At 36.8% G+C, this 27285-nt stretch overlaps 1 protein-coding gene across 1 annotated transcript; it reads right to left on the minus strand.

Moving 5' to 3' along the window:
* Positions 1-333: 333 nt before the first annotated feature.
* LOC149287402 (endothelin-1 receptor-like) lies at positions 334-26703 on the minus strand. The gene is made up of 7 exons (XM_089492882.1): positions 26320-26703; positions 14849-14976; positions 10108-10306; positions 7272-7424; positions 1840-1973; positions 1457-1565; positions 334-471 (listed from the first exon to the last, which is right to left on the minus strand). Exons 1-7 carry the CDS (start codon positions 26701-26703, stop codon positions 334-336), a joined length of 1245 nt encoding a protein of 414 aa, XP_089349008.1.
* Between the last annotated feature and the right edge of the window lie 582 nt (positions 26704-27285).

A 27285-nucleotide genomic window follows, 5' to 3' on the forward strand; every position in this document is an offset into this window, starting at 1 on the left:
ATGTCAAAACATTATTCAGCTCAGAAACAGAAAGTTAAATTGGTGATGAGATGCTGTTCCAAAGACTCCTAGAACATTACTGGTCCAGTTGTATTCACTGCTGGATGTAAAAGTTAAAGGCTGTATTACAGCCAATAAAGAAAGATTTTGGAGTTCTGGTAATCAGCAAATCCAGCCAGGACATCTCTCTGAATTGGAATGCAGGTAAAACAACCATTACAGCGAGTTCCTTCCTTTATCCGAAGGGAACCCTTAATGGATGTTGTGTAGGAAGTAGTCAATATTGATTTAGGTCATAATGGTTCAGCATGTTGTAACAGTTCAAGGGCGCGGCTAGTTGAGGCTGTCCTTGTGGATGCTTCTGTCAGCAATATAGTAATTTTGGTCATGGTTCTTCCATTGGATGCTTGTTACATTCATCGGAGCTGTGTTTATGTGGGGTTTGGACTGGCAACAGCAGCAGAGGCACGACTGAAATTAAAATTAATGAGTGTTTTAACAAGTATCAATGGCAATAGAATGTACAATGAAATGTGTTAACATTAGAAAATACTGGATTAAGATACTGTACAATAATTCTCATAAACATGGTTTCATAGTATGCCTATCCCATTCAAGGTATTAACCTCTACCACTTCTGCTGGATCCCTCTAATGTAAAATGTTCTCAGAATCTCCTGATAAGTAACATAAATGGCACTGAAAAACAATATTTTCATTTATATATAGCTTCCATTTCTTAAACATATTTTACTTATATGTATATTTTAATTAAAGTATAAAAATATATTTAATGGCTTATTTTTTCTAAGTATGATCATTTACATATTTTTAATGGAGACTTAATTATTTATTAATGGTCACATATGACAAAAGTTAATTTACCTGCCAGCCACATTCCCCTTATCTGTAATCAGACAAGAATGTGACAGGGGTCACTGGCTGCAATTGATGTCGAGCATTATTACAATCTTAATTTACAATCTTAATTTGGTCTGGAGGGCAAAGTAATTCACACAAAGGAGAAGCTTATTCAAAAATAAGTGGAATTAAATTAGTTCATGTTTGTACAAACAGGAATGTTTTGTTAAAATGACTTTGAATCCTTATAGTCAGAATAAACTAAATGTGTGGTAGGAGTTTGCACAATGTGCAACATTAAAAAAAATCCTTATTTGTTTAGGATATATTATTCCATCACATAATTAATAGAAGATTATAGTGCAAGTTTGAAAAACAAACCCGGATTTGCTATTATCCCGTACTGTGTCCCTTCACTTATTGTATATTCTGTGGAACCAGAAGCAAGCTTTTCAAAGAGCAACACAGATACTGTACTTTGATTCTCTTCCTTAAATAGATATTTCTTGAGCGCTATTAGAGGCATTATGCCAGAACATTTGTTAAGTTATTACAGTCAGGCATATTTTACTGATACTGAAACATGATTTTCTTACCTGGAAACAGTTTTTGAATTTCTTGCTGACAAAATAGAGCGCTATTGGATTTATACAGGAGTTTAATGCTGCCAGGTTGATACTGATGAAATCCATCACCAACAGAAAACTAAACATTAAACAAAAAAAACATGTGTTATAAGCATAACCTGCTATTCATCTTCTGATGGACTCTTTTGAAAAAATAGCATGTATAACAGTTTTTTGTATAACTCCTGAATTGAAAAATTATTTTTTGAATATTCACCTTTTAAGCTACAGTATTACAATTTGAATATATAGTTTCTGTGCAAAGACACATGTTCACTCATTTGCATTCAGCATGTTGCTGATTATTTGTCTAAATAAATACATAATGTACTTTAGATATGCATGCAATTTACCTGAGCAGTTCACACCTCCCAACATCCAGCTCGTTGTAAACAGTTTTCTTAATTATCCGACTCAAGTGCAGAGGGAACCAGCAAAGGGCAAATATCACGACCAGGCAGAAAACAGTCTTTGCTACTTCACGGCGCTGTGCGAAGATATCAAATAGAGATATTAAATACTAAACATACATAACACATGTCAATTTTTGTTGTCTTCTAAAAATGTGTGTCAGTTGTCCTATATGTCTCATACAGAATGTTCATTGTACCATTGATCATCTGCTCCATAAATTCTCTTTATGCATAAAATCCCATTGTAAGTTAATGTAGTCTGCAGACCACCAATGATCCCAAGATATTTAAAGGAAGGTCTTATTTTGCACAGAGTAGAATGTAAATGCAGCAAGGAACCTCTTTATTGTGCTGAGGTTGACTTCTATGAAGCACCTTTTGGCACTTTGTATTACTCCATTAAAGTGTATTTGTAATATTCATTAGGATTTCTCAAGTGCATCTTAATCACATTAGACTTTTATTTGATTTTCTTTCAATGCTTTGGCAAATGATGCCTGTGCGATGTCTGCTTTCTACAACATCCCTGTCTCGTTATTTGTAGACCTCTCCTTAGGGAATCCAGCGATCGCTGAATACAAACTTTGGCTTAAATTAACAGTTTCAGTGTGAAAAATATGCATTGTTTCGACCATGGTCCATGAGAGTAAGCTAGTTCTACTAGGTCAGGGGCGTCCAACATGCGGCCCGCGGGACCTCGAGGTGCGGCCCGCGTGAGATCGGCAGCCAGGATCACAAGAGCCCTGCTGCTTACTTGTGGGAGGGTCTATTGTACTGCACAGAGGAAGCGGGAGGCCACGCCCCCTGCTGAAGTCTGTGAGCGGCATCGAGAGCTGTAGAGCAGGTAAGGGGGTTGGGAAGGTTGTTTGAATGAGTATGCGTGATTGAGGGAATCAATCTGTGAATGAATGAATTTGTGTGTGTGTGTGTGATAGTATGGATGTGTAAGTGCTGGAACCTAGGCATGATGGGACTGTGATTGCTGTTAGCAATCACACTCCTATCATGCCAAGTCAGCCAGTACATGCTGAAACCTGGCTAGCTGCCCCCTTGTGTATTGATGCTGCCAGCAGTATGGGGTCTGCACTTACAGCAACCCTGTACCAGCATGTACTGGCTGACTTGGGATGATATGAGTGTGATTGCTAACAGCTAACAGCAATCTGCTAACAGCAGTCCTGGTCCCAGTCCCATCATGCTTAGGTTCCAGCATTTACTGGTTGCCTGGGTATAAAAAGAGTGTTTGCTGTTAGCAATCACACTCCTATCATGCCAAGTCAGCCAGTACATGCTGAAACCTGGCTAGCGGCCCCCCTTGTGTATTGATGCTGCCAGCAGTATGGGGTCTGCACTTACAGCCACCCTGTACCAGCATGTACTGGCTGACTTGGGATGATATGAGTGTGATTGCTAACAGCAATCTGCTAACAGCAGTCACAGTCCCAGTCCCATCATGCCTAGGTTCCAGCATTTACTGGTTGCCTGGGTATAAAAAGAGTGTGTTTGCTGTTAGCAATCACACTCCTATCATGCCAAGTTATATTGTTGATTTTTTTTGTCCAATTGTGGTGTGTTAACGCACTAAAATTGGACAAAAAATACAATAACTATTAATTTATATATGATTGTTGACAGCAATCACACTCCTATTATGCCCAGCCAACAAGTACATGCTGGAATCTGGGTATGCCTGAGATTGCTGTTAACATTCATAATATATACCGTATTTGCTCGATTATAAGACGACCCTGATTATAAGATGACCCCCCAAATCTGAATATTAATTTAGGAAAAAAAGAAAAAGCCTTAATATAAGACGACCCTATAGGAAAAAAGTTTTACCAGTAAATGCTAATTCATCTAAACAATTTTTTTTAATAAAAGCTATGATTGAGAAAAATATTTTGGTTTTATTTCCTTCTATTTTCCAACCTGCCCCCCAGTTATGCACATCTGCCCCAGAAATGCCTTATACCCCCTGTATGCCACTGTGCCCCATGATATGCCTTTTAACCCTCTAAATGCCAGTGTGCCCCATGATATGCCTTTTGACCACCTATGTGCCACTCTGCCTCCAGAAATCCCTTATACCCCTATATGCCACTCTGGCATTTAGAGGGTTACAAGGCATATTATGGGGAAGAGTGGCATATAGGGAGGTTTAAGGCATTCAGGAGGCAGAGTGGCGTATAGAGGGTTAAAAAGGCATTTCTGGAGGCAGAGTTGTATTAAGGGGGTTAAAAGGCATGTCACAGAGCACTCTGCCTCCAGAAATGCCTTATGCCCCCCATTTAACACTCCCCCTCCCTCCTCCAAACTTACCGGTGCTTCTGACTTCCCTGTCATGTAGCTGGGGCAGCGTGTAGATCCCACCCACTTACGCTGCAGCCGGAAGGAGGCGTGGCTAGCAGCGGGGGTTTTCTGCGTCCATCGCGGAGACCTTCCCCGACTGTCAGAGATCAGAGTTCCCGGCGCCGGTGCGGGGACAGACAACCCCCGCTGCTAGCCACGCCTCCTTCCTGCTGCAGCGGAAGTTGTCTACGCGAATCGCGTAGACATCTACACGCTGCCCCAGCTACACACCGGGGACTCAGAAGTACCGGTAAGTGGGGCGGGGGGGGGGCCCAGGAGGATTAAGGTCCCCTGCAGCTGCGGGGGATCTGGATCTTAGTCGTCTCATAGTCAGACCTATTTGAGGTCTGATTACAAGATGACCCCGATTATAAGACGAGGGGTATTTTTCAGAGCATTTTCTCTGAAAAAAACCTCGTCTTATAATCGAGCAAATACGGTAATTTTTTTGTACAATTTTGGTGTGTAACTTACTTTTATTAAAAGTGTGGGATTTTTTATTATTTTTAAGGGTGAGGGGGGGTCATTTGCGGTGAACCCTGAATTTTCGGTTTTGGTCCAGAATTTTTATTTTAGTGCATCCCTAAAATAAATAGAACTATTTCATTTTTACTTATCCAGAATCCTGAATTTGTAGTCACAAAACTTTCTAGGCCCAGAAATCAGTGAGAGGAAAGTAAAGGTTTTGTGTCATTTACTTTATTTTAATATGCATATCCTATTAACCCCTTAAGGACCGGGCTCATTTTTCGTTTTGTACCCTGTGGGACCGAGGCTGTTTTGACACTTTTGTGGTGCTTGTGTTCAGCTGTAATTTTCTCCTCACCCATTTAGTGTACCCACATAAGTTATATATTGTTTTTTTCAGGACAAGATGGGCTTTCTTCAGATACCATTATTTTGATCGTATCATCTTATTTACTATAAAAAAAATTAAAAAAACATGGTGAAAAATTGAAAAAAAAACACATTTTATGACTTTTATTTGAAAAATCTTTTACTCACCGAAAAAAGCAAGTAAAAAAAACTAGCTAAATAGATTCTACTACTTGTCCTGAGTTTAGAAATACCCAATGTTTTTATGTTTTTTTGCTGTTTTTTGTAAGTTATAGGGCAATAAGTACAAGCAGCGTTTTATGATTTCCAAATCTTTTTTAACAAATCTGGTCAGTCTGCCTCCATCTCCTCTTTGGAACATCTTTGAAGCCGGTTAACTCAATTTAACCCATTCAAACCATATATTTTTTTAAACTAGACACCCCAGGGTATTCCAAATGCTGTTATTTTAACCCTTTCCATGCACCAATTATACAACTACACTTTGTCAAACTTTGTAATAGTAATTTTTTTTATTTTTTTTTCCACACAAATTGTACTTTAGTTATAGATATACAGGTGCTGGTATATGTCACTGTCAAACAACACCACAATATGTGTTCAGCAACATCTCCTGAGTACAGCGATACCCCACATGCATGGGTTTGTCAGATTGTTTGGCTGGTAAAAGGCTACTTTTGGGGCATGCGTAATTCAGGTGGTCATTTGGTCATTGTGCCTCCCTCTCCTCTTTGGAATATCTTTGAAGCCGGTTAACTCAATTTAACCCATTCAAACCATATATTTTTGAAAACTAGACACCCCAGGGTATTCCAAATGCTGTTATTTTAACCCTTTCCATGCACCAATTATAGAACTACACTTTGTCAAACTTTGTAATAGTAATTTTTTTTATTTTTTTTTCACACAAATTGTACTTTAGTTATAGATATACAGGTCCTGGTATATGCCACTGTCAAACAACACGCCAATGTGTGTTCAGGAACATCTCCTGAGTGCAGTGATACCCGGGTTGTTTCAGATTTAAAATGCCACATTTGGGAAGTGCGCTTTTTTTCTCCATTTTGGTCAGTCTGTACCTATGCCCTATCTTTGAGCTAGGCCACTCCAATTTACCCCATCAGCCATTTTTTTATATATTAGACACCCCTTGGGTATTTGAAGTGCTTTTATTTTAACTCTTTGTTGAGATTTTTGAGAAATTTTAGCACTTGCTCAAAATAATAAACTTTATTTTTTAATTTTATTTTATTTTTTTAATACTTTTTTAATATTTTTTTTTACACATTTTGCTGGTACTGGATGGTTCATCTAGTGACATCACTGCATAATTATTTTTAAATGTTAGCACATTTTTTTAAATTTTTTTTTCCATTTTTTATTTATTTTTATTTTTTTTGAATATTTTACTAATCACATAGTGATTAGAAAGCTGGGCTCCATTGACTTGCATGGTTGAATGCAGTACCTGTATTCAACCAGCAAGTGGAGCCAGTTCTCTAGAGGGTCTGGAGACCCTCTAGCGAACTTTTTCGTCTTTATTGTTTTATTTCCCGGGCCGCCGCCATCTTGCTTGATGGCGAAGATCACCGGCAGCGGCGGCTGTGACCGCTCTCCGGAGCGGTCACAGCCCACCCAGAGGTAAGTGTTTGGTGTCGCTGGATGCCTCCTGATCGAGGCATTCCAGCGACACCATTTAAGTTTAGGAGGCGATCGTTGATCGCCTCCTAAGCGCTTTTAAAACGGGTGTCCGCCGCCATACAATGTATGGCGGCTGTTGACGCACCGGGGAGGGGCCAGACATGGCCCCCGATGCCGATCTCGGCCTTGCTGAATGCCTCGACATCGAGGCATTGCAGCAAGGCCGTTTAAGCGAAGAAAGTGATCCTTGATCACTTTCTAAGCTTATTTAATTTTTTGACGGTTCAGGACCGTCAAAGGTCATTTAGTGACCTTCTTGTTATGACGGTCCTGAACCGGCAAAGGTCGCGAAGGGGTTAAAGGCCATATTTTCTCACAGTGAAAAATGAGTGCGGCCCTCGCACGGATACAATTCTGATGAAGTGGCCCACTGCAGAAAAAACTTGGACACCCCTGTACTAGGTCATAGAGATCCTGGTTTAAAAACCTTTCTTCTTCGACTTGGAACTTTCATTGTCATAATAAGCCACATCCATAGTTACCTGTTTCAGGTGTTCACTGAGGGCTATCCGAAGGCTTCCTTTCCTCTGATGAAGCATTTCACAAGTCATCAGTGTGTAAAACACGCCTGTGCATGCCAATGGCACACAGAAATAAAAGCCGAACAGCCACCAATCTTTCGCATTTTTGTAAAACTAGACGGAGAAAAAAAAATGCATTTTTTATATTCATTTTCTGAGTATTCCTTAGAACAGAAAAAAATGTATTAGTTGTTAAATTGGTTGATATGTAAGGACCATGGATTTTAATTTACCTCTATACCATATTTCTAGGTACTGCATAGAAACAAATGGCGTAACCTAAGACTATGACTATCCGATCGCACACATATACTGCAAACCTGGCTCTAACCAAACAAGAAGTGCCATTTGCTGGTGTGTGGGGTGGCATATTTCTCTTTTAGATGAGCATACATATACTATATCTGTATATACCAAACATGCCATAGGTTTATACACTTAACATAATTCATTTCTAGTTAACTATCTGCCATGCTTTTATTGTTTAACATAGGTTTAATCAGTTGGTTGCTCTCTATGGTTTCAATGATATATGGAGGTGGTGGGTTAGAAAAACAAATATTATCTCATTGTCGGTACATCTGCTAGCTAAATTTGTCAGCAACTCTCAGAACAAGAAGAAAATGTACCTCTTCTCTTAAAGATTGAATATTAGTTAATTTGTAGGTAAGAACTAAATCTTCATAAAAGATGTAAGTGTGCTGAATTAGGCTAGACTTGTCCTCCAAGCAAGAAAAGAGGTCAAAAGATCACACATGCTTAATTAAGTTAAAGAGGCCTGTCATGTAAGCTTCTTAGTATGCTCTTTACACATAGTGATTCAGGTCCCCAGGGAACCTCTTAAAAATCCCCTACAGGCATAAAAGGGAAGAAATCTCGGGGAAACAAACTATGCATTGTAACTTCAGCAGTATTATACAGTACGAGTCAAGATGGTCCTGGAAACCGGTGTTTTGGTACTTTAAAAAGCCTGGCTTTCAAACGCTTACCATTTACGAAACTTCATTTATTATTGAATTATGACTACTTTACAAACAAGTGGCCCTATTTGAACCAAAACCACTAGCCAGCGTCTGGCCACGCATCAAGTTGTAGTTCAGCAAATAAAGAAAACAATTGGGACAGATATTGGTAAAAGGCTAACATACTTTGTAGACCCACGCATACTCCATAACTTAAACAAATGTGTCTGTGCAGAGAGCCTGTGACTGATTAAATATGGGCAACAAACACTGTGTGCCTCTCATCTTACATCAGCATTTCACCGAAGGGAGAGAAAAGTGCTTTTGTTTGCCCCGCAGGTCCAGATGGAAACAGTTTACAACAGGAAGAGCGTATTTAAATGAAGTTTCCCTTTGCACTATGATATTCCTTACGATCTGTCCAAGGTTTAGCACAAAGATGTCTGAGAGATAAATACCATTTTCTTGGCAGTCTGTACCTGAGCTCCAGTAAAGATGGTCAGCTGGCTTATTCTATCACTGTTGGATTTTTAAAGATATTTAATCTTCCTGTCATTTATCGTGAGAAGCGAATGAATTATTCTAAGAAACTTGCAACGTTATAGGGTTTGTTTTAGGTCTGTGTTGGACACGCTGAGAGCTACATACATTGCCTTATGCTATAACAAGTAATGAGAAAAAAAACAACAACCAAGTAATGAGAACCTTTTTTAAAATGATGAAATAAATGATTCCCGTAAACGTTGCAAAATGTAGAAAACTAAACCAAGTCATATATTTGGATGCCATGCTGGGGAAAAAAAAGTTTTATATTAATAAATTTATAATTATTATTATTAGTATTTATTATTATTTAATGTGTATGGGGTCATCTTTGTGCCTAGGTGTGTTAGAAATGTAGAGTGAGCCATGTTATTCATCATTATCCAATATCTGGATGGATATGATGGACATTATAGCTCATAGTGTGGCTACCACATGCAACAAAGCTATAGTAGTCAAGAGCATAAGTTCCCATGTAATAAGACTGACATAGCCTGGATGCCAAAAATGGGGACATTTTGTAAAAGTGTTTTTTTGTGCCACACTAAAAGTACAGAAGTAAAGTATTTAACTGTAAGGAGCGCTTAGGCATATGACTTCATTGTTTAAAAGAATATTGAGATAATATAAATGTTTACTTTCCAACTAATATGCGTACTGTTTTTTTTTTTCTTAATTGCAGCGTGCACTTTTATTATACAGACCATGTTTTTTGTTTTGTTTAACACCTACCATTTTTCACTATTTTTGCAATCAAACATTAAAAACAAAGGTGATTTAGCCTTCATCAGCCCAACAGTGAACCACAAGGTGAATTATATCAGCACTGTCAAAGTTTAAAACCATCCTTTCAACTTTCTAATTATGCTTTGTTCTAAATCACTGCCAATAAAGTCAGTTTTTAATTGTCTTATTCTTTGTGGGCTTAGAAAAAGAAGCAACTGTAAATGTTCAGAAGGCTAACAACCTTTCATCTTATTTTTCTTATAAAGAGAACATTATAAGGATTACATGTATTTCTGTTCTGAGAATGCTCACCATCCTGTATTGTTTAGTTATATTGTATGGGAAAAACTATTAGATTATATATTTCTTTGATTCATATTTTTTTTATTGATTTGATAAGCGTACATAATAACAAAAGATAGAGGTTGAAATGTTTAAAATTGATGTGATACTACCTCCAGTTTAATATTACCAAACATTAGTTATTTAATTTCTATATACATTTCCGTAAATATTAATCAATGCACAGCACAATAAAAGTGTAGGCTGTAAAAAATGATACATACCACCATAAAAGGAGTTGTAGCATTGAACATACATGTCCGAAACTGTTCACCGCGGTACTCGAAAGGTATCATAACAAACCCAACCGCTTCAGGGACTGCCAGGACAAAGGATAGAACCCAAATTGATATAATCTCGATGGCGGTGATAAGAGGGATTCCATTACCTTGCACCCTGCTCCAGGATGCTACTGCTCTGTACCTGTAAATCAGAAATGGCCAAATTATAGATATTCACATAAATACAACTTTTGTTTGTTATACAATTATTTTTTTCCCTAAGTGTGAAGGGCATTTTTTCCATCTTCAGGAATGAAACAATGGAAGACAATTTAGCAAACACTAACTATAGCGTTAAAACATTGTTCAACCCTAAGTTCTAGAGGGGGGTTCTTACAACTTAAGACATCCATCGTTGTCTTCCAATTTTATTATTTGCCTATAGTATAACAGGATGGTATGCTTATTAGTAGCAGAGGTCAGTGTACCTAAGTGTTGAACAAAGATCCAGACCCAACATAATGCTTCAAGTATCATAGTTGCTACCTCAGACATTAGCAAGGGCAGAGACGTGTAGAAAAATAAATATAGTTTGGCACTGAAACATAGTGGGTTTAGGTCCTTTTTGTCCCCAATAACATCTTTTATGTATGGTTCTGTAGGTCACCATTGTAGGTTGTTGTGAAATGTTCTGAGTGACTTTCCCTACTTATACTTGTCACTGAGCTGATTCTCTATGGCAATAAAGTCCATTCCTCTAGACTATCATAACTCAGAGGGTCCTTTGTATTGTGTGTATGCCACATAGTTGCATGATAAGAAGTCAATCTGTAGAGGATTGTACTAAATAAGAGGTATAGAGCACACAGATGACAAATTCAACTGTCTAAAAAATATATGAAAAATACAATTGATGTAATACACTTTGGTTGGAGTGCCCCTTTAAGAAAAGAAAGATGGCCTCTAGAGTGCAAGCTTTACCTAATATATCGGATTGTTTTAGTCGGAAAATTCTAGTTTTGTCATTCCCTTTGAATGTAAGTACTGTAAGAAGTGCTGTGTAAATTGTCTGCACTATATAAATTATAAAGATAATAATGCTGTGAGTTGAGTAGATGCAGAACATTCATGTTTGGAATTTTTGTTGTGTTTGTTACAAATAGCTAGTGAATGTGGCTGTCAATTTTGTGCAAATGTTTGAAAACCACATACTTCCTTCCAAAAATCCAGTCTGGCTAATGTAGTGTTGAAAGACATGTTGTTGGGTTCGGATTCTTTATAGTATCTACTTTCAGGCAGTTGACACTATGCATGTAAAACGCAATTATTATTCCTTAGATGTTCTGAACCGACAAGGCTTTTAAACAAGTAATGTATTTACCACGGGCAAACAGCTTCACTGACAGATTACTATATTTATTTTCCAGAATTTGGTCATTTGAATGAAATCTATCAGTTTAGCTGGCAGTGGACATTAACATGCTTGTTTCTCTCAATTGAGACAAGAACAAATACAAATAGCTTGCCATTCATCTTAACCATCACCTAGCCTGAAACAACTAGAGTTTCGGATGAAGATATCACAATATGGACCCTACTCTGGTAAGAAGTATCAACTAGTCCATTTAGAAGAACCATTCCATGGATTAGTCTTCTGCACCAGGATGAGAGCACATGTCAGTGAAACGAAAGGGCAGGTTTGGGCTTTACAACTACCGGTATATCCAAACACATTTCCTATGTTTTATTCAATACAAATAGTTTTCCCATTTGCCTTGCTGCTTTTAGAGAGAGTTTGCCAGTGAAAAAAGAGGAATGTGACTTGTGTACAGGAGAGTTTCTTTTAGTTGCTATGAGGTTATAGTCTACCCGTCACACTTTAGCTGAAGAACAGCATTTCCCAATTAAGTATTACTCCCAGTCTTTCTGTGGACATGAGTCAAATTCTTATTACAGCTATCCCTGTTTATAAACTCACTGGAGCTGAAAAGCCTCTACTCAGACGGACCAAGTTCAAGTCTGGAAACCTGCAGTGTATCATCTGAAACAAACTTGTCAGCTGTATCCTAGCTTTCCTAAAACCAAATGTATTATTGCCTTTTGTAGCAATAGCAAATCATTTCAATGTAGCCATTTAAGAGCGGAATATTACAAGTGATAGCTTGTTGTGGCTACTTTCATTTTTATGTTTTCCTTTTCATAAACATAGCGGTTTAAAGGGCTAATAACTAGAGTAATTTAGTGATTATTTACAGTCTAAAGCAGCTCTTGCGTATGGTTCTTTCTTTTACTATACGGATCGGTACGAGGCGAAAATTTAATTTTTTTAGCTTACATAAAAGACTTCCATTACAATAAACACATGCAAGCACATAAAAAGGATTCAGGAAAGCATGATGTGTGCATAAAGCTATAAAAGAAAATACTGATTCAGGAAGGGAGGACTAGAAGGGCCATACACTGCTATATTAATGAATGAACAGAAGGACCTGCAGAAGTGGTTGAGGTTGACACACCGCCTTTGTTTTTTTTGGCATCTACCAGTCCAGGTGTCAGACATCTATTACTTGGAAGGTGTACAATAAGGTTTGTGCTATTATGATTATTATCTTTTATTTATATAGCGCCAACAGTTTACGCAGCGCTTAATACAATACATATATTCAAGGGGTATGACAAGATGAGAATTGACAGACTAAGACAAACCGATACATTAGGTGGAGAGAGCCCTGCTCGCAAGCTTACAATCTTGAGGGGTGTTAGGTTAGAAAAAACCCAAAATCTGTGTTTCTATGGTATAGTAACTGAACATAGGCAGCATATTAACCAGACTAACTGCTTACATACAGATGATGCTTTCCTACTACAGAATGATGCATTATAAGCTAAATCTGAAGAATTACATAATTATTGGTGCCCATTTTAAATTCTTGTTTTTTTTAAGGTTTTGCTCTCTTGTGGACCAGCACAAACTTCATTACTTAAAAATAGCCACATGACTAGTTTGCATGGAGTGATCAAATGGTTTGATTGAGACACATATCTCTATTTTTCAGATCCCCTGCTTTCTTTTGACCTGTACATACCTTTGGGAAGGAAAGCATTAAAATGTAATAACCCACAATGTCCGTGGCTACATTGAGTGCCGTTTGTAGCTCAATGCAAGACGTGGACATTGCTAAAAACATGCTGTGGACACATACATTTTTTGCCCCTATACTGTTTTGTTTTGCCCATATGTCAGGCATCACCCACATAATCTGTATTTTGTGCCTATGGAAACTGGGAATGTAGAAAATGCCTAGACAATACATGAAGCTCCAGAACTCTTGATCTATTATACCACCAGTAACTTTCTCAATCCAGTTAAACAGAAAGCTAACAATTATTAGTGAGGAGCTGCGCGTATATTTTCTTGCTACTTTTTTAAAAATTCATCCATTAATGGAATACTCATTTTACAACCAGATGTTCCTATAAGCAGCTGAAAAAAGTCACATACGTTTTCTCAGATGTTTCCCTCCCTGGTTATTCTATAAGATAGGGTAAGGGAAGTGTGTGTATATGTTTGTACGATCCTAACAAACAGAATGTTGCAGAATCTTGTATTTAAAATAATAGACGAGCTTTCGGGAGTCCTCCCTTTATCAAGTCAAAAGAAGATCCTGTTATAGTACTTCTAGTTATTGTATGTGTAACGTTAGCATGTTAAAAAATGAAATATGTAAGGAAAAGAGATTAGGCAATACCATGGCACCAGGTAATCCTTTCTCGATGCCATTATGCATGTCTCACTGCCAGATCATCCTTGTTCGTGTTTATGTGCTCTTGAAATTCATGTTAGAAGTTGTTGTCTGAGTGTTAACAGATGGTCGGATGTGTTCTGGTTAAAACATGTTCTATCGTTATTTCATAAAACTCATTTTGAATCCTCTCCAGAATACGCAATAAAGGAAAACACACTATGACATCTTATTATCCTGACACATCTGGAGGAAAAAAGTCATGTGATATGAATTTAATGGGAATCATCCATATATCTGTGGGATGAAATCGTAAGGGAGGAGCAAGTTCTCTTATAATTCATAAAACAAGAGAAATGTGTTACTCCAGAACCATAAATGGTAGACATAATAGCTATGTGTGCAATCCATGTTAAACTATAAACTGTGCATAAAAAAAGGTTTCCAACTAGATCTACTGATTGACTCCAGATTAGCTACCTCTCCGTGAGTTTCTTGATCTGCAACACCTAAGGAACTATGTCATGTCTGATCTAAATTTTAGCTCAACAAAAAGAGGTAAATAATGAGGATGTGGCAAACGTTGGCATTTTCGGCCCCTTGTTTCAAAATGACAGATACTTAACATGTACAGTATGTAAATTTTTAATTTCAAATTGTTGCTTATTACATATGGTTGACATTCTGTTGCCTTTGTATCCCAAATGTTATGCTTTAGTACAGTAAACATGTATATAGATTACAAAATCTATACATTGGCTATTATTTTCCTTTAAATTATTAACTCTCTCTTTTAATATATTCTCCCACTTTAAGTTACTGCACCTCTTTGCTAGTAGAGCAGTAGCAAATATCTGGGACAGCAAGTAATATGCCAGTTTTGCCACATTTTGCCATTTTATTTACTGAGAAAACAAGAACATATGCTATAGGTATAAACAAATGCAATTACTATGCTAAAAACTTTAATGTGAGTGATAAAATAAATATTAAAATCATACCTGTCCACACTCAAGGCACACAAATTGAGGACAGTGATTCCAACTGAGGCCTTCTGAATGAAAGGAACAAGTTTGCATAGGAATTCACCCAGTGGATATTGATCAAAAGGCCACCGTTGAGCAAGGAGCTATAGAAGAAAACAATTATATATTATACACAGAGCATAAGCAAGTTCTAATGTTTGATGCCACGCTTTTGTATGAAACATGGAATCACGTACATTATTGGAATAATGTGAGATAATTGTAAAGGGCATATTGTAAAGGACAGTGCTGCTCAACTTATACTACTTAAAAATAATAATAAAAAATGAACCATTGCTTTCCAAATTCTGTGTGATATACATATTACATATTTGTTAATCATTACATATACACAGGTCAATACAATTTTCATTTAGATATACAATACTAAGGCTAAATTATGTTTGAAGGTAATCATAAGAGCTAATGTCATCAGGAAGTAATGCAACTATGTAATGGAGAAACAAATGGCGTGGAATGTACCTAATGCATTTTCAAGGTAATTCTGTGATTTATTATGCACACATTCTTCCTCCTAAGAGCCAATTCAGCATGTTACAATGGGCCCTTTAGTATCCAAAGCCTTGATGATTTTACTAACCTGCTGCTGTAGTTCAATGATGTAATGGACGCAGGCAAACAATTATTTCCCTGGATTTATAGCAACTACGTCCCACTTTACTGCAGATACAGTTCAATGTTGGGTGGTGATTAACTGTGTGCAATTTAATGTATTAGGTATCTGTTATAAGGATTACATTTAGCAATATAGCCAAAATCAAATGCCATGCTACAAATACGGATCATCCGTTTACATTGATTGTAAAGTTCACATTTCTTCCGCATTTAAAATGCCTGTGGTATTTGTGGTCAGGAAGTTATTTTCAGTTTGTGGTTGGTATTAAGATTTTAATGCTGTGTAGTGTTTATTTTTTGTCCAAGATCTTAGAATTATGGTAAATATGGGAATAAAAGCAGAATTGTCTATAGACACGTTAATTATATACAACAGCAACATTAAGCCTAAAATGTCATGGTTCTGGAATGAGTTATAGCTCGTATGGGGGTATAGTAGGTCTTTATGACATTGCTTGGGACAAATCCCTCTAGGTTTGAACCAGAATCTCCAGGTGAAGTGCTGCTTTCCATGGTCTCTTGGTTAGTTTCCTTTTTCTCCAGGCAGGGGTGAGGTGCCATGCCCTCTCCATACTCAATTTCCTATTCTCCCTCATTTAAAGCTAACTGGGTCTAACCCTGTCCTATGTGTGGGTTATACCCACCTAGCCTGCCTCCAAGATTGGCTTGCCTGGCTCCTTCATGAAGCCACTACCCCCAGTTCTAAGTAGCCTACCCTGGGAAGTTCTTAGGTATGGTAATCAGTCGATGGTTGGTGAAGCAGGAAAACAAAAGCAATTCTGAAGTTTAATTCCGAGTAACACAAATAAATAATTAAGAATAAATAAAATAAATATATTTTTACATTTTGAGGGGCTCTTTCTACCAGTAACCTCAAAATTAATAGTTTAGACCAGTAACAGTGTACAGATCACTACAGCTAAGAAACTTACTCACATCAGTTGTATTATTATGTTACTTTTATTATTTCATTATTTATTACTCCTCTTTGACTGCCTTGTGACATTGAGCATGTTATCAGAGATATTTAGAAGAAAGTGTTTCTTTAGCAAACAGTTACACAACCAACTATTTTTCATAATACAATTTTTATGTCAAAATATTTAATTCATAGACTAAGCATTTAGTGTGGCTGCTAGGTCTTTAATGTACAAACGCTATAGTAACATTTTGTTACATTTTTGTTTTTATAGTATCAAACTCTTGCTTTCTTAGACCTAGTGTTATTTCTTCATAATTATTGTAAATACTTTTTTTGGGGTCGTTTTTTTTTTTTCTTTGCCCAAATGTCTATTATTTATTTATTTTAGCTATTCTTCAGCACAGTTTATTTCATTCAGATCCTCTATTGGGGGTGAGAAGGAAGCTGAAAAAAAATTCTCCCATCAACCTTTTAACCTCTTTAACTCTATGCCCTAACCTATGGCCTGTACCAATGACTTTATCAACAAGTCCCCACTGACTGGTATATTATACAAATACTACTTTCTGCATTCCACTGTAAGTAATGAAACCATGTGCCACAGTTTTCTGGGGAAAAAGTATTTTCTTAGACAACGTAGTTCAGTTATTCTAAACTTTTATATAGAATACACAGCAGCATTTGATAAACAACTTGTTGTTTTTTTTTTGAAAGGTAATTAGTTTGTATTTCTGTACAATGCTTAACTATTTTATCTTGTTTTTTTTGTAAACCATAGGCAAATAATGAAAACAAATCCTGGGCTTCTAAGGACGGCAGACTTATCATAGGTGGTAGTGTTGTAATATTTGCTTTGATTTAATACAATTAAGAACTTTGGACATAAAATGTACTATTATTACACATATACGTTACTTACAAACACAATGGACATTCATATGATGTCATAGGAAGTTGTGGTGTGGTACTGTATTCTGAGCTACAATTATGCCACAATTGTATTTTAAAAAAAATACTCTATGGCAGTACAATATAATTTATGATGCCTTTAAGAGAACTATAAATGTACACACTTCTCGCACTCTTTTTGACTGCTGTGAACCAGAATTTCTATGGAAAATAGTTTTGAATTTTGTTTGGCTGTATTCAGTAATTTGCTAAAGATAATAAAAAATAATTAAAGGGACAGTTCCACCTAAAACAATAATTATTCTTACATGAAAGTGTACACCCCCCAAAAAATAAAAAAGCATTTATAATATATAGAGCTTGCTTATGAGGTAGATGATGTCATTTTTTGGAAAATAAAAACAGGCTCTCTTACAGATAAGCACCTGATTATGTTAGGTCTCATACAAGAAGCGATCCAAGTGGCTCAACAAGAAAAGAATGTGGAATTGCATGCTAATCCAGAACACAGCATTTTTTCTGATTTATAGGAATCCAAATTCTACTTCTAAAGTACTAATATTAACTGCTGAATTTTAGCAATCCACTGAATTTTCCTGATATAAGAGGGCAGAATGACTGTATGTAATCTATATCTAAATGCATTATTTACACAATCGTCAGTGAGGTTTGCAATTAAAATGAAAACCGAGCGGTTCCTACCTTAGGTGGGTAAATAGCTTATGTTGCAGAAAGAATAGAGGTATATAATGCAGTTAAAATCACCTTTGAATATGGATCATGTGTAGGTGATGAGAATGAACCTCTGGCAATAGCTTGTATACACAGGACTTTCTGGACATACTCCTGGGGACACTTAATGACTAAAAATGCGATTCAGTTACAAAGAGTTACAGTGGTTGGACATGGGGCCAAAGAGTGTTGCAATTCTTAAGAGAGATTAATAGTATTTAAGCAAGCAGGGTTCACTTAAGAATGTTTGGACACAAGTAGCATATGCAAAGAAGTCCGACATACTGCAAAACTTCTTTCTAAATCTGTTTCGATTCTGGGAATATTTAAATGAGGATACTGAAAAATAAAGAAATGAGGGAAGCTACAACTATTACTATGTGATAAATCGGTACATACTTAGGTCCAGGTCAAAATATACTTTAAACACTTCAAAAGGTAGAATGCTGGTTGTTGGCGATACAACTATTAGTAACTGACTAGCTAGTAATACTAACACAACAGCAAACCCTGAGGCTGCCATCCGGGGGAAAAATGTAGAAAAGCTGTATTATCTTTTATTTAGATAGCGCCAGCAATTTATGCAGCTCTTCTTACAATACATATATTCAAAGGTTATGACAAGACGAGAATTGCCTGACTAAGACAAACCAATACATTAGGCAGAGAGATGCATGGTCGCATGGGACCCAGCTTCTAGAAGGGCCTTTGGCTCACACTGGTGTACACTTGTGACATAGGCATACCTGGGAACTCTTCGGGTCGTGGGAGCAGGGTCTTGACACTCCCCGCTCCCCGCCCACTTTCCCTTTAAATGAGGGTGTTTCCCACTGCCATCAGCGGGAACTCCCCCCGACGTCAGGGGGAACTCCCACCGACATCAGGGGGAACTCCCACCGATGTCACGGGACCGCCCACTGACATCAGTGGGCAGTGCTGGCCGCGTCCCGCAAGGGAAGGCTCCAGGTAGCTGGAGCCCAGAAGTTCCCAGGTATGGACATAGGGATATAGCAGGGATCATAAATTACCCTCATGATGTCAGCTCATCATTAAAATACCTACAAACGTTACCTCTCATGTGTGCTTCTTTCCAGAGAACCCTCCTTGGTAACTGTAAGTGAGACACAGGAGTGAAACTCAACAGTCAGGATTCCGGTACTTACTCACTTGCTGCTAGAGTAACACTTCAAGTGACCTAAAGGCTCTTCCACCTACGCTGTTGAATTTAACACTTTGTAGCTGAACATAGCATTAGAAAACAATTCATAGAATTACCAGCACCTGAGCTGCTCTGATTTGCAGGTTTTGGGCCATTACCAGAAGGCTTCATTTTTTGTTTTATGGGCTTTTTTAAATGTTTTTCAGCAGTTCTACGTATAACCTTAGGAGTGTATTTGAAAATATTTTCTGAGAACAACTTTTAAGGAGGGAGAGACTATTTTGCTGTTGTCTAATGGAATCAATATGCACATTGCTAAACTGTGATAGAACAAGCCCTTCCATCTTTGTGTAGTGGTCTTGATGTAAAGAGGTTTAGAGCGGAAGTTTAAAGTCATAATATCCTGAGTCTGTAAAATGATTAAAGAATATGAAAGTACAGCAGACATCCTAAAACACATTAATTTATCTAAAACATCTCTCAGGCATGATCAAAAACAGCCCAATACAAATAACTGTTGCTTGGAACAGAGAAACAGCCTAGAAAAATAGGAAACTGTTTGACTTTGTGTCCCAGTTAAAAGGAAACTATTAACAAAGATTGCATTACCCTTTCATTTTGTGTATTGTGCACACACGCAATGGGAACAAGGACTACTGGTCTCAGGGTCTTTGCGTGGCTGTTATTCCTTCCCAACTGTGCAGTACACATACCCTACCTGCTTTATAGCAGACAGAAATCAGTTTCAGGGATGTCTTGGATTTAAAAGGACAGTCCCATTAAACACTTTAATTATCCTGTTTACTTTTAATGTAACCCATAGTATGGTCAAATAGTTTAATAATAAATGTAGATGTTAGATTTCACAAATTATTATGATTTGATGGTTGTATTTTGCCACAGACCTCTGTTTCCTAGTTGTAAAACAGTCCCTTTATTTTAAACTAAGTATCTCTAAATCAAATAACCCGTCATCCACAAAAGGACAAGCTTTTGGGAATTTGATAAATACATTATAATGATTCAGATAAAGGCAGTGAAGGCTAAAGTTCCCCTTTAAGCCATTATGCTAGTTCCATGAAGAACATGGTGATTATAACTAAGGAAGAGTATTTGGAGGCAAAATTACATTCATTTATATGCAGTTATAGGAAATGTATTCATAGACAGTCTCAACAAAAAATATTTTTTGGTGCAGGTACTCCAAACAACACAGTTTTATCTGTGAATTTTTCCTCCTTCCATAAAAACATTTGACATTTCTTAGATAGCTTTATCGTTAGCAATAAGGGTAGTACAATATACTAAGATATATATATATATATATATATATATATATATATATATATATATATATATATATACTTACTCACATGCCAATCTGTGGCAGCCAGCATATGTTTTGTGTCTCTAAATTCTATGGCCATTGAGGCCATTTGGCGTTCAACCCCATGTACCCTGCCATGTAATTTATGGGTGTTGCACCTCAGCAATCTTTGGAGGCTTCCCCTTTATTCTGTGTTAGCTCATAAGTAAATCGCTACTATCTGATGAACGTGCAATCAATTTGATGAAAGCAGCAGCTGTGACAACTTTAGCTTTCTGAATATCAAAGGGGTTGAGCAAAGTTCTTTGCTTTCTAGGAATCAAGGCTTCTAGGAAAATGTGAGCATAGGGGGCTTGCAAGGTCTGATCTTGTGAACCACACAGGTCTCATTCAGCCCTTCTAGCCAAAGGCATCTGGTTATGATGGCCCTTCGTAATGCATTGTTAACGTGGAGAGCTAATGGTTTTCATCTTACCACAAATAATGGTTTGGTGAACAAATACTAACAGAAATGTTCTTGCTCGTGACTAGTTTGTTATTTTGTAATGTTTATGCTAACTTTTAAAATGCATGGCTTCGAAGCTACATAAAAAAATCATGTTTTGGCCTTTCTTGAAAAACTGAAATAATCAATATGATAGAAATTAGAAGACGTTATTGACTAAACATAGTATGAAAGTGCAGTATAGCATCGTGTACAGTTTGTCGCTTTGAATATGTATACTTTCTGATCAAATTTACACTAATATACATTTTATGCAATCTAGCTTGTAATCTGTTCAAGGCCACAAGAATACCTCCAAATCACCACCATTATTATTACTGTGAGATCTCAGGAGTCAAGTAGAGTCAAGTTGATATCTTTATTGGCTCACAGAGTAGATTTAGAGTGCAAGCTTTCGAGATCCCTTTAAATTATGTATAATATGTCTGAGAAAGAGATCTGAGAGGTCTCGAAAGCTTGCACTCTAAGTCTAATCAGTTAGCCAAAAAAGGTAACTTCATTTTACCTATCTCTTCCTTCCTATGTCTAACAAGGTACCAACTATCACTGTTTGTGAAATCTCAAACACCCTATATAACCTCAAACACCATATATATATATATATATATATATATATATATATATATATATAAAACCAATTTCAAAATAGTAGTAATAGCGTATTATTATTACTATCAGCTATGCATAGTTTGTACTGTTGCTTAGCAGTTAGAGAGCCAGTAAAGTGGGATGATGTAAAGTACTGTTATTCTTAGAGGGTTGTAGCTGCTTCCATCTGAATTAACGGTAAAAACAACAATGGGATTAAAACATACCAGGGCAATGTATAAGGTTATGAGAGTTTTAGATATTAGTTTACTGCATTTCATCCACTTTGATATTCTGTAGTTCAATAAAGTGAGATATTTTCAATGCACGACACATATAAAAAAATTTTTAGTTGGATTAAAATACTTCTTATATTTAATTATTCATATTATTTGGATAATATTTAAATGACTTAAGTGTATTATCTATCACTGAGCTTCATATGTCAATAGATGTGTATAAAACTGCATTACTCCCAATCCATTCATCTCCTTATCGCAGTGAGGCATGGTCTATGTAACTTGAGGGACATGTAAGTAGGCACTTGGGAAGGAGAGCCATTCTCTCAAAGCTACTTGCAATATTCATTTCTTCTGCCTTAAACAATGCAGGCTCTCATAGTTGAAAGGCACACAAGACATAGGGATAGGTCACAAAGATAAACTTTAGTTGAATAGGACATTGGAGATGCATTCATTACTGCTTGCCTTCAAAGCCTTACAGTCATATCATCAACTGAAGAGACTGTGTGTTGTGGTCTTCTCGATACAATGCTACCTCTGTATATGGAATATATGTTTTCAAATTATTTTTCTCTGCTAATTTGCTGTTTTCATCTCATAGAGTTTCACACACACACACTACAGGTATCACATTCAGCAATTATTTATAAGAGACATTCCACAGAACAACCACAAATAAATAATAATTCCCAGAAAAACAGCCACATTATTTAAAGAATGAATTCAAATAAACACGTAGTTGGATTTCTCATGGGGTGGACAGGAAAGAGAGATTATGTCGAGAATGAGGGAAATGTCCATGAAGAAGGAATTGTAAGTACAAATATACAATTAACTCGATATACGGAGGGGGTACAAGATTTATCAAAAAATAGCTTTTTTTACATGTCTCTACATTTTACCTTATGCTATTATATGTCAGTTTGCCAGAGCGACTTTATGGATCTGGAAAGGGTTCAGAAAAAGGCTACAGAATATTTTAGCCTTGAGAACATGTTTTCCAAATGAGGATTGTTTACTACTGAAAACAGAGACTCGAACGGATAATACTGTGTACTCAATGCTGCTTGGATCTCACTCAAACAGTGCTCAGGGACGCAAAGTCAGTTTTAAAAACATGGAACTGTGGTTGGAACGGTTGAAAATAAGGAAAGTTAAAATCCAGAATTTTGTGCTCACGCTAAATGCACTGTAATAGCCAAAGCGTAAGGTGTCCACAGCCCAACAGAACCCTTTCGAATGTTCTGATTAACAAATGATACACTACAAAATTTTCCACCACTTTAGGCTAAGGTGCTGATCCTTTCTACTTATATGCTTTATAATCATGCTGTTTATGTATGTTGAGTTTGCACGTCTTGTATCATTGCTCGCCGCTGCACAGCTCCTTAATACCATTTTATCTCTCCCTAACATAGCTGGATATTTTTTCTTTCTGTTTTCAAACTACTTAATCATGGATATCCAAAGAATTGTTCCAAGGGAAGTGGCCAAGGAATGTCTAGGGCTCTATTTACCCCCTAAGGGTAAGGCCCAGCCATCATCAACCAGTAGAGCATTGATTAAAGGGCAGCAGTTATGCTCAGAGAATTGCTGAACTGGACAGAAGTGCCTCCTCGTTCCCTGGCCTGTATAATTATGACCAAAAAAGTAGCTCTGAAATGCAGGGAATAATGCAGAATGTGGTCAAATCTGGGGGTTTTAAAATCTTTTGAGGTCGAAAACTTCATCATGAATTGGAGCAACAACTTTGAATAGTAAATATATTCATTCAATTCAGTTTTATACAAGGGACTGAATACGTTGCAGAAATGTCTGTTATGCTCGTTTCTGATTTTGTAAGAAAGTGTTCAAACATTATTTACAAACATGTAGATGCAGGTCGGGGGGGGTATTCATTTAACTTTGTATTAAATCAGTTGGGTAGGAAATTGATTAAATGCCCAATGTTTTAAATGGAAAAAAAAACAGAGGGAAGGGGACTAAACAAGTATTTGCCGTTACAGCTGATAGCCGGTGAAAATGCTCTCCATATGTTTTAGAGGTGATGTTTAACCTAATGCAGATGTGACCTGTATGACCGGTCATATTAAGGCATGTTTTGTAATACACACAGATGTTACTGAACTTTTATAATCTAAATCATGCCACAACTGAACATCGTGATATTATTCTTTTAAGAAGAATACAATTTACAAAAGAACACAGTGTTTTATTCCGGAGATTCGGCATTCACATTCTGGACACTTTCAAATCATTAAGTCGGTCTTATCTTCTATGTAATCCTTTGTGTGCCACAAAACTGCATAGCGTGTACCCCAGCACTAAACCAACTACAATACCTATCCAGAATATGTACTGACATTCGGACATCTTTATTACCCTTGTCATCTAAGCGGTTTCTTTAGCTGTGCTTTTCCACCTAAACATCATTGAGCACTGCAGCCTATTAAGTAAATCAACTCTAAAATATCTCCCATATTATTCCTTTCACATAAAGAAAGGCTGTCAGAGCTTTCTTTTGTGTCACATGACATATACGCATACCCTGAAAAATAAGGTATGAGGGAAGATTTTACTTTTTTTTGGAAGGGTTTTGGCATTCAACAGTAGAAAAAACAGTGTTTCTAAAGCTCCATTAGTTATTAAACTGCTAAAATTATTATGGTATACAGCAATACCATATATCATTTTTTAGTTTGTAGCTATTTTGATGCAATTTGCCAATAATTAAAATTATCTTTTTAAACACACTGCATCCTGCTGTCCTGTAAGTCATATGCCTTTCCCATTTTAATTAGAAGTTCATATCTGCAATGATTGTAACAACTGGACCGTTAAATAATATTAACCCATCATTTTGTCTCATGCTTCTGAAGCTCAGAAGCGCGTACCCAGCTAATTACAGTATCCTTTTAAACTTCATAGGCTTCTCTGGCAAACAGAGCATACGTTAAAGGCATATTAAAGCCAACCTTTTCATCATCATTTTCTAGAAGAAGGTTAATCTCTGAAACTGTTCCCTGGGGCTGTCGAACAGTTAAGGCAAACTAACCGCTCAGAAGTAAATGTTGCGTTACCTTCACAATAAAGACAATATTGTAATTCTCATCTTATCAAATTTCTGAAAATTTGGATCTCAATGGTATATTGAAAATCAGTGAAAAAAAACCAGTACTGCTTACAATGCATTGTTTACCTAAAGTTAGAACATGGGATGGTTAATACTACAAAAGAATGCATTTATGGCAGCATTAATTCAGGGCAGACCTCATATTTTTTATTTTAAGCTATAGCCCTATAAATGTCACCATTATCTTTGATGTGCTCTTTGATGTACGCTTTAGGATAATGTTTGATGTGTTTGTCCCATCTACAACAATTAAATAAAAAATGAAATGACATTTCTTGGTGATCTACTATCCGTTGGATGTCACAGGGCCATGGTTCAACTGTGGAGAACAATATCCCGAAATAACTAATGAAATGAACTTTAAACCATTGACTTTTATTTATAAAATGAAACAACTTTCTGGGAAAGGGGCGTTATACATAGAAAAAAAAATGTTGCCATCCATCCAATCAAAAAGGAGATATGTTGATACAACCTTTAAAAACCATCCATAAAGACAGCCCGCACTTAACATACAGTGTTACATTTATTACATGAAGTACGTGTGCTCCATATTTTTGGGGGTTGACAATGACATTAAAGATCGACAATAAAATAAATTGTAAAAGTTGTATTCACTGAGGATGTTAATGTGTGGCAGGACAAAGAAGTTGTTACAAATGTCATACATGACCTCTGGGTGGATTTGCCATTTTAATCTAGCTTTCATGGCTAATGTGAATAATCCTAATGGATCAACCTGTTCCCACCTGGATCTATCTCTTTTGTAGCTACAGAGATAGCCAACCGGAGTGTCACTCAATGAGCCAATGGGGGGGGGTAATCATGGAAACAGGAAGCCAGAATGGCTGGTCCAAGTGATGTACACAAAAAAGTAGATTTATATTACACATACACTCTTTATTACATTTAGTTAGTATTACATTTTTTAGTTAGTATCTGTAATTACTATGTTCTGTTCTTGATTCGGATATTTTTTCATTTGAATAAGCACCTTTACAACCAAATAAAAAATAATTTACCTTTTCAGGACCATTGTATGAATTTTTATGTCTGTTTTTTTCTTTCTAGAAACATTTTCTTAAGAGCTGAAAATGCTACACATCTTAGAGCGGAGATGACAGAGGAGTAATACTTTGAGAACAAAGCACCGGTCATTTTTATGAGGACGAAGGTTGTATTAGAGAGAACACTAAGTGGAATATTTCTCTCAATGCTTCTATCAGACAGAAACACAAAAGTAATTGATAAAGAACCAGCAAAAAAAGAAAGAAAATGCTTTTTTGTTTCTTACCTTAAACACAACTATCGGGATGTCGATGACAATGTAGATAAGGTCCCCCAAAGCCAGACTTGCTATCAGAGCATTAGGGCCATTCCTCATGCACTTGTTCTTATAAATTATCCTAAGCAGAGTTGCATTCCCGACCATTCCAACGATGAAAATAGCACAAGATAACACCGTGTTAATGTATTTGAAAACATGACTGATCTTGGTCCTTTCTGGGCACAGATCTGATCTGTTTGACCTTCTCGGAGGCATAGGATAACTCTTGTTTATCGTTGTGAATTCATTATTGACATCAGTCTGGTTTTGGAGGTATTCCCCAACAGTGTTGCTGATAGCAAGGCCAATTAGTACAAACATCACTGTGAGCCTCAGAATGGCAGTCCCCATCTTGGAACTTTTGAAATGTTACCGTTCTTCTAAAATAAACTGGTTACCTGCAAGAAAAACAAAATGTAAATACATATGTTGCATATAAGCGCTTTTCCTGTACTATGTAAGATTCAAAAAAAGACACTTGTTTTCAATTTGTTTTCATTCTTTTCTGTCATTTCGTTTATTGTCATTTTTGTATCAGCTTGTCAACAGAAAGAGTGACTTTGGTTATGGTTTAAAATTGCATGGCTTAGGAAATGGAGACTGTAGATGCCTTGGTGAGAAAGCTGTCCCGCACTATAAGAGTTAATCAGAATCCACTAGGCTGCTGGCTTGCATTCATTAGGAGGATGTTGTGAATTCAGCACTTTTACCAAATATCTAATATCCGGTGTCTTAAGCAACGATAAACAAAATTTCAGATGTACGTTTACAATGCATTTTAACTATATAGCAGCAATTGATTTGGTAAAAAAAATGGGTATGAAAGCTGAGCAGTGTGAGCTTGTCTCAAACAGATAAGAAACCTAAAGATACAAATAGAGAACAAATGTGGTGGGGATTGTCTGAAAGATTGATTATTGCTCCACTAAGAGC

This window comes from Sceloporus occidentalis, unplaced genomic scaffold (genome assembly GCF_023333645.1).
Source record: "Sceloporus occidentalis isolate IW3139 unplaced genomic scaffold, rSceOcc1.0.p SCAF_61, whole genome shotgun sequence".
NCBI classification, from domain to species: Eukaryota; Metazoa; Chordata; class Lepidosauria; order Squamata; family Phrynosomatidae; genus Sceloporus; species Sceloporus occidentalis.

Bases quoted from the DNA above. Each gene is read 5' to 3' on its own strand.
- LOC149287402 (XM_089492882.1), bottom strand. From the start codon at position 26,703: ATGGGGACTGCCATTCTGAGGCTCACAGTGATGTTTGTACTAATTGGC. The intron at 14,977-26,319 runs GTAAGAAACAAA...TTTCTTCTATAG, and splicing joins TCCCGATAGTTGTGTTTAAG to CTCCTTGCTCAACGGTGGCC. The intron at 1,974-7,271 runs GTAACTATGGAT...ATCTTCGCACAG, and splicing joins TCAGTGAACACCTGAAACAG to CGCCGTGAAGTAGCAAAGAC.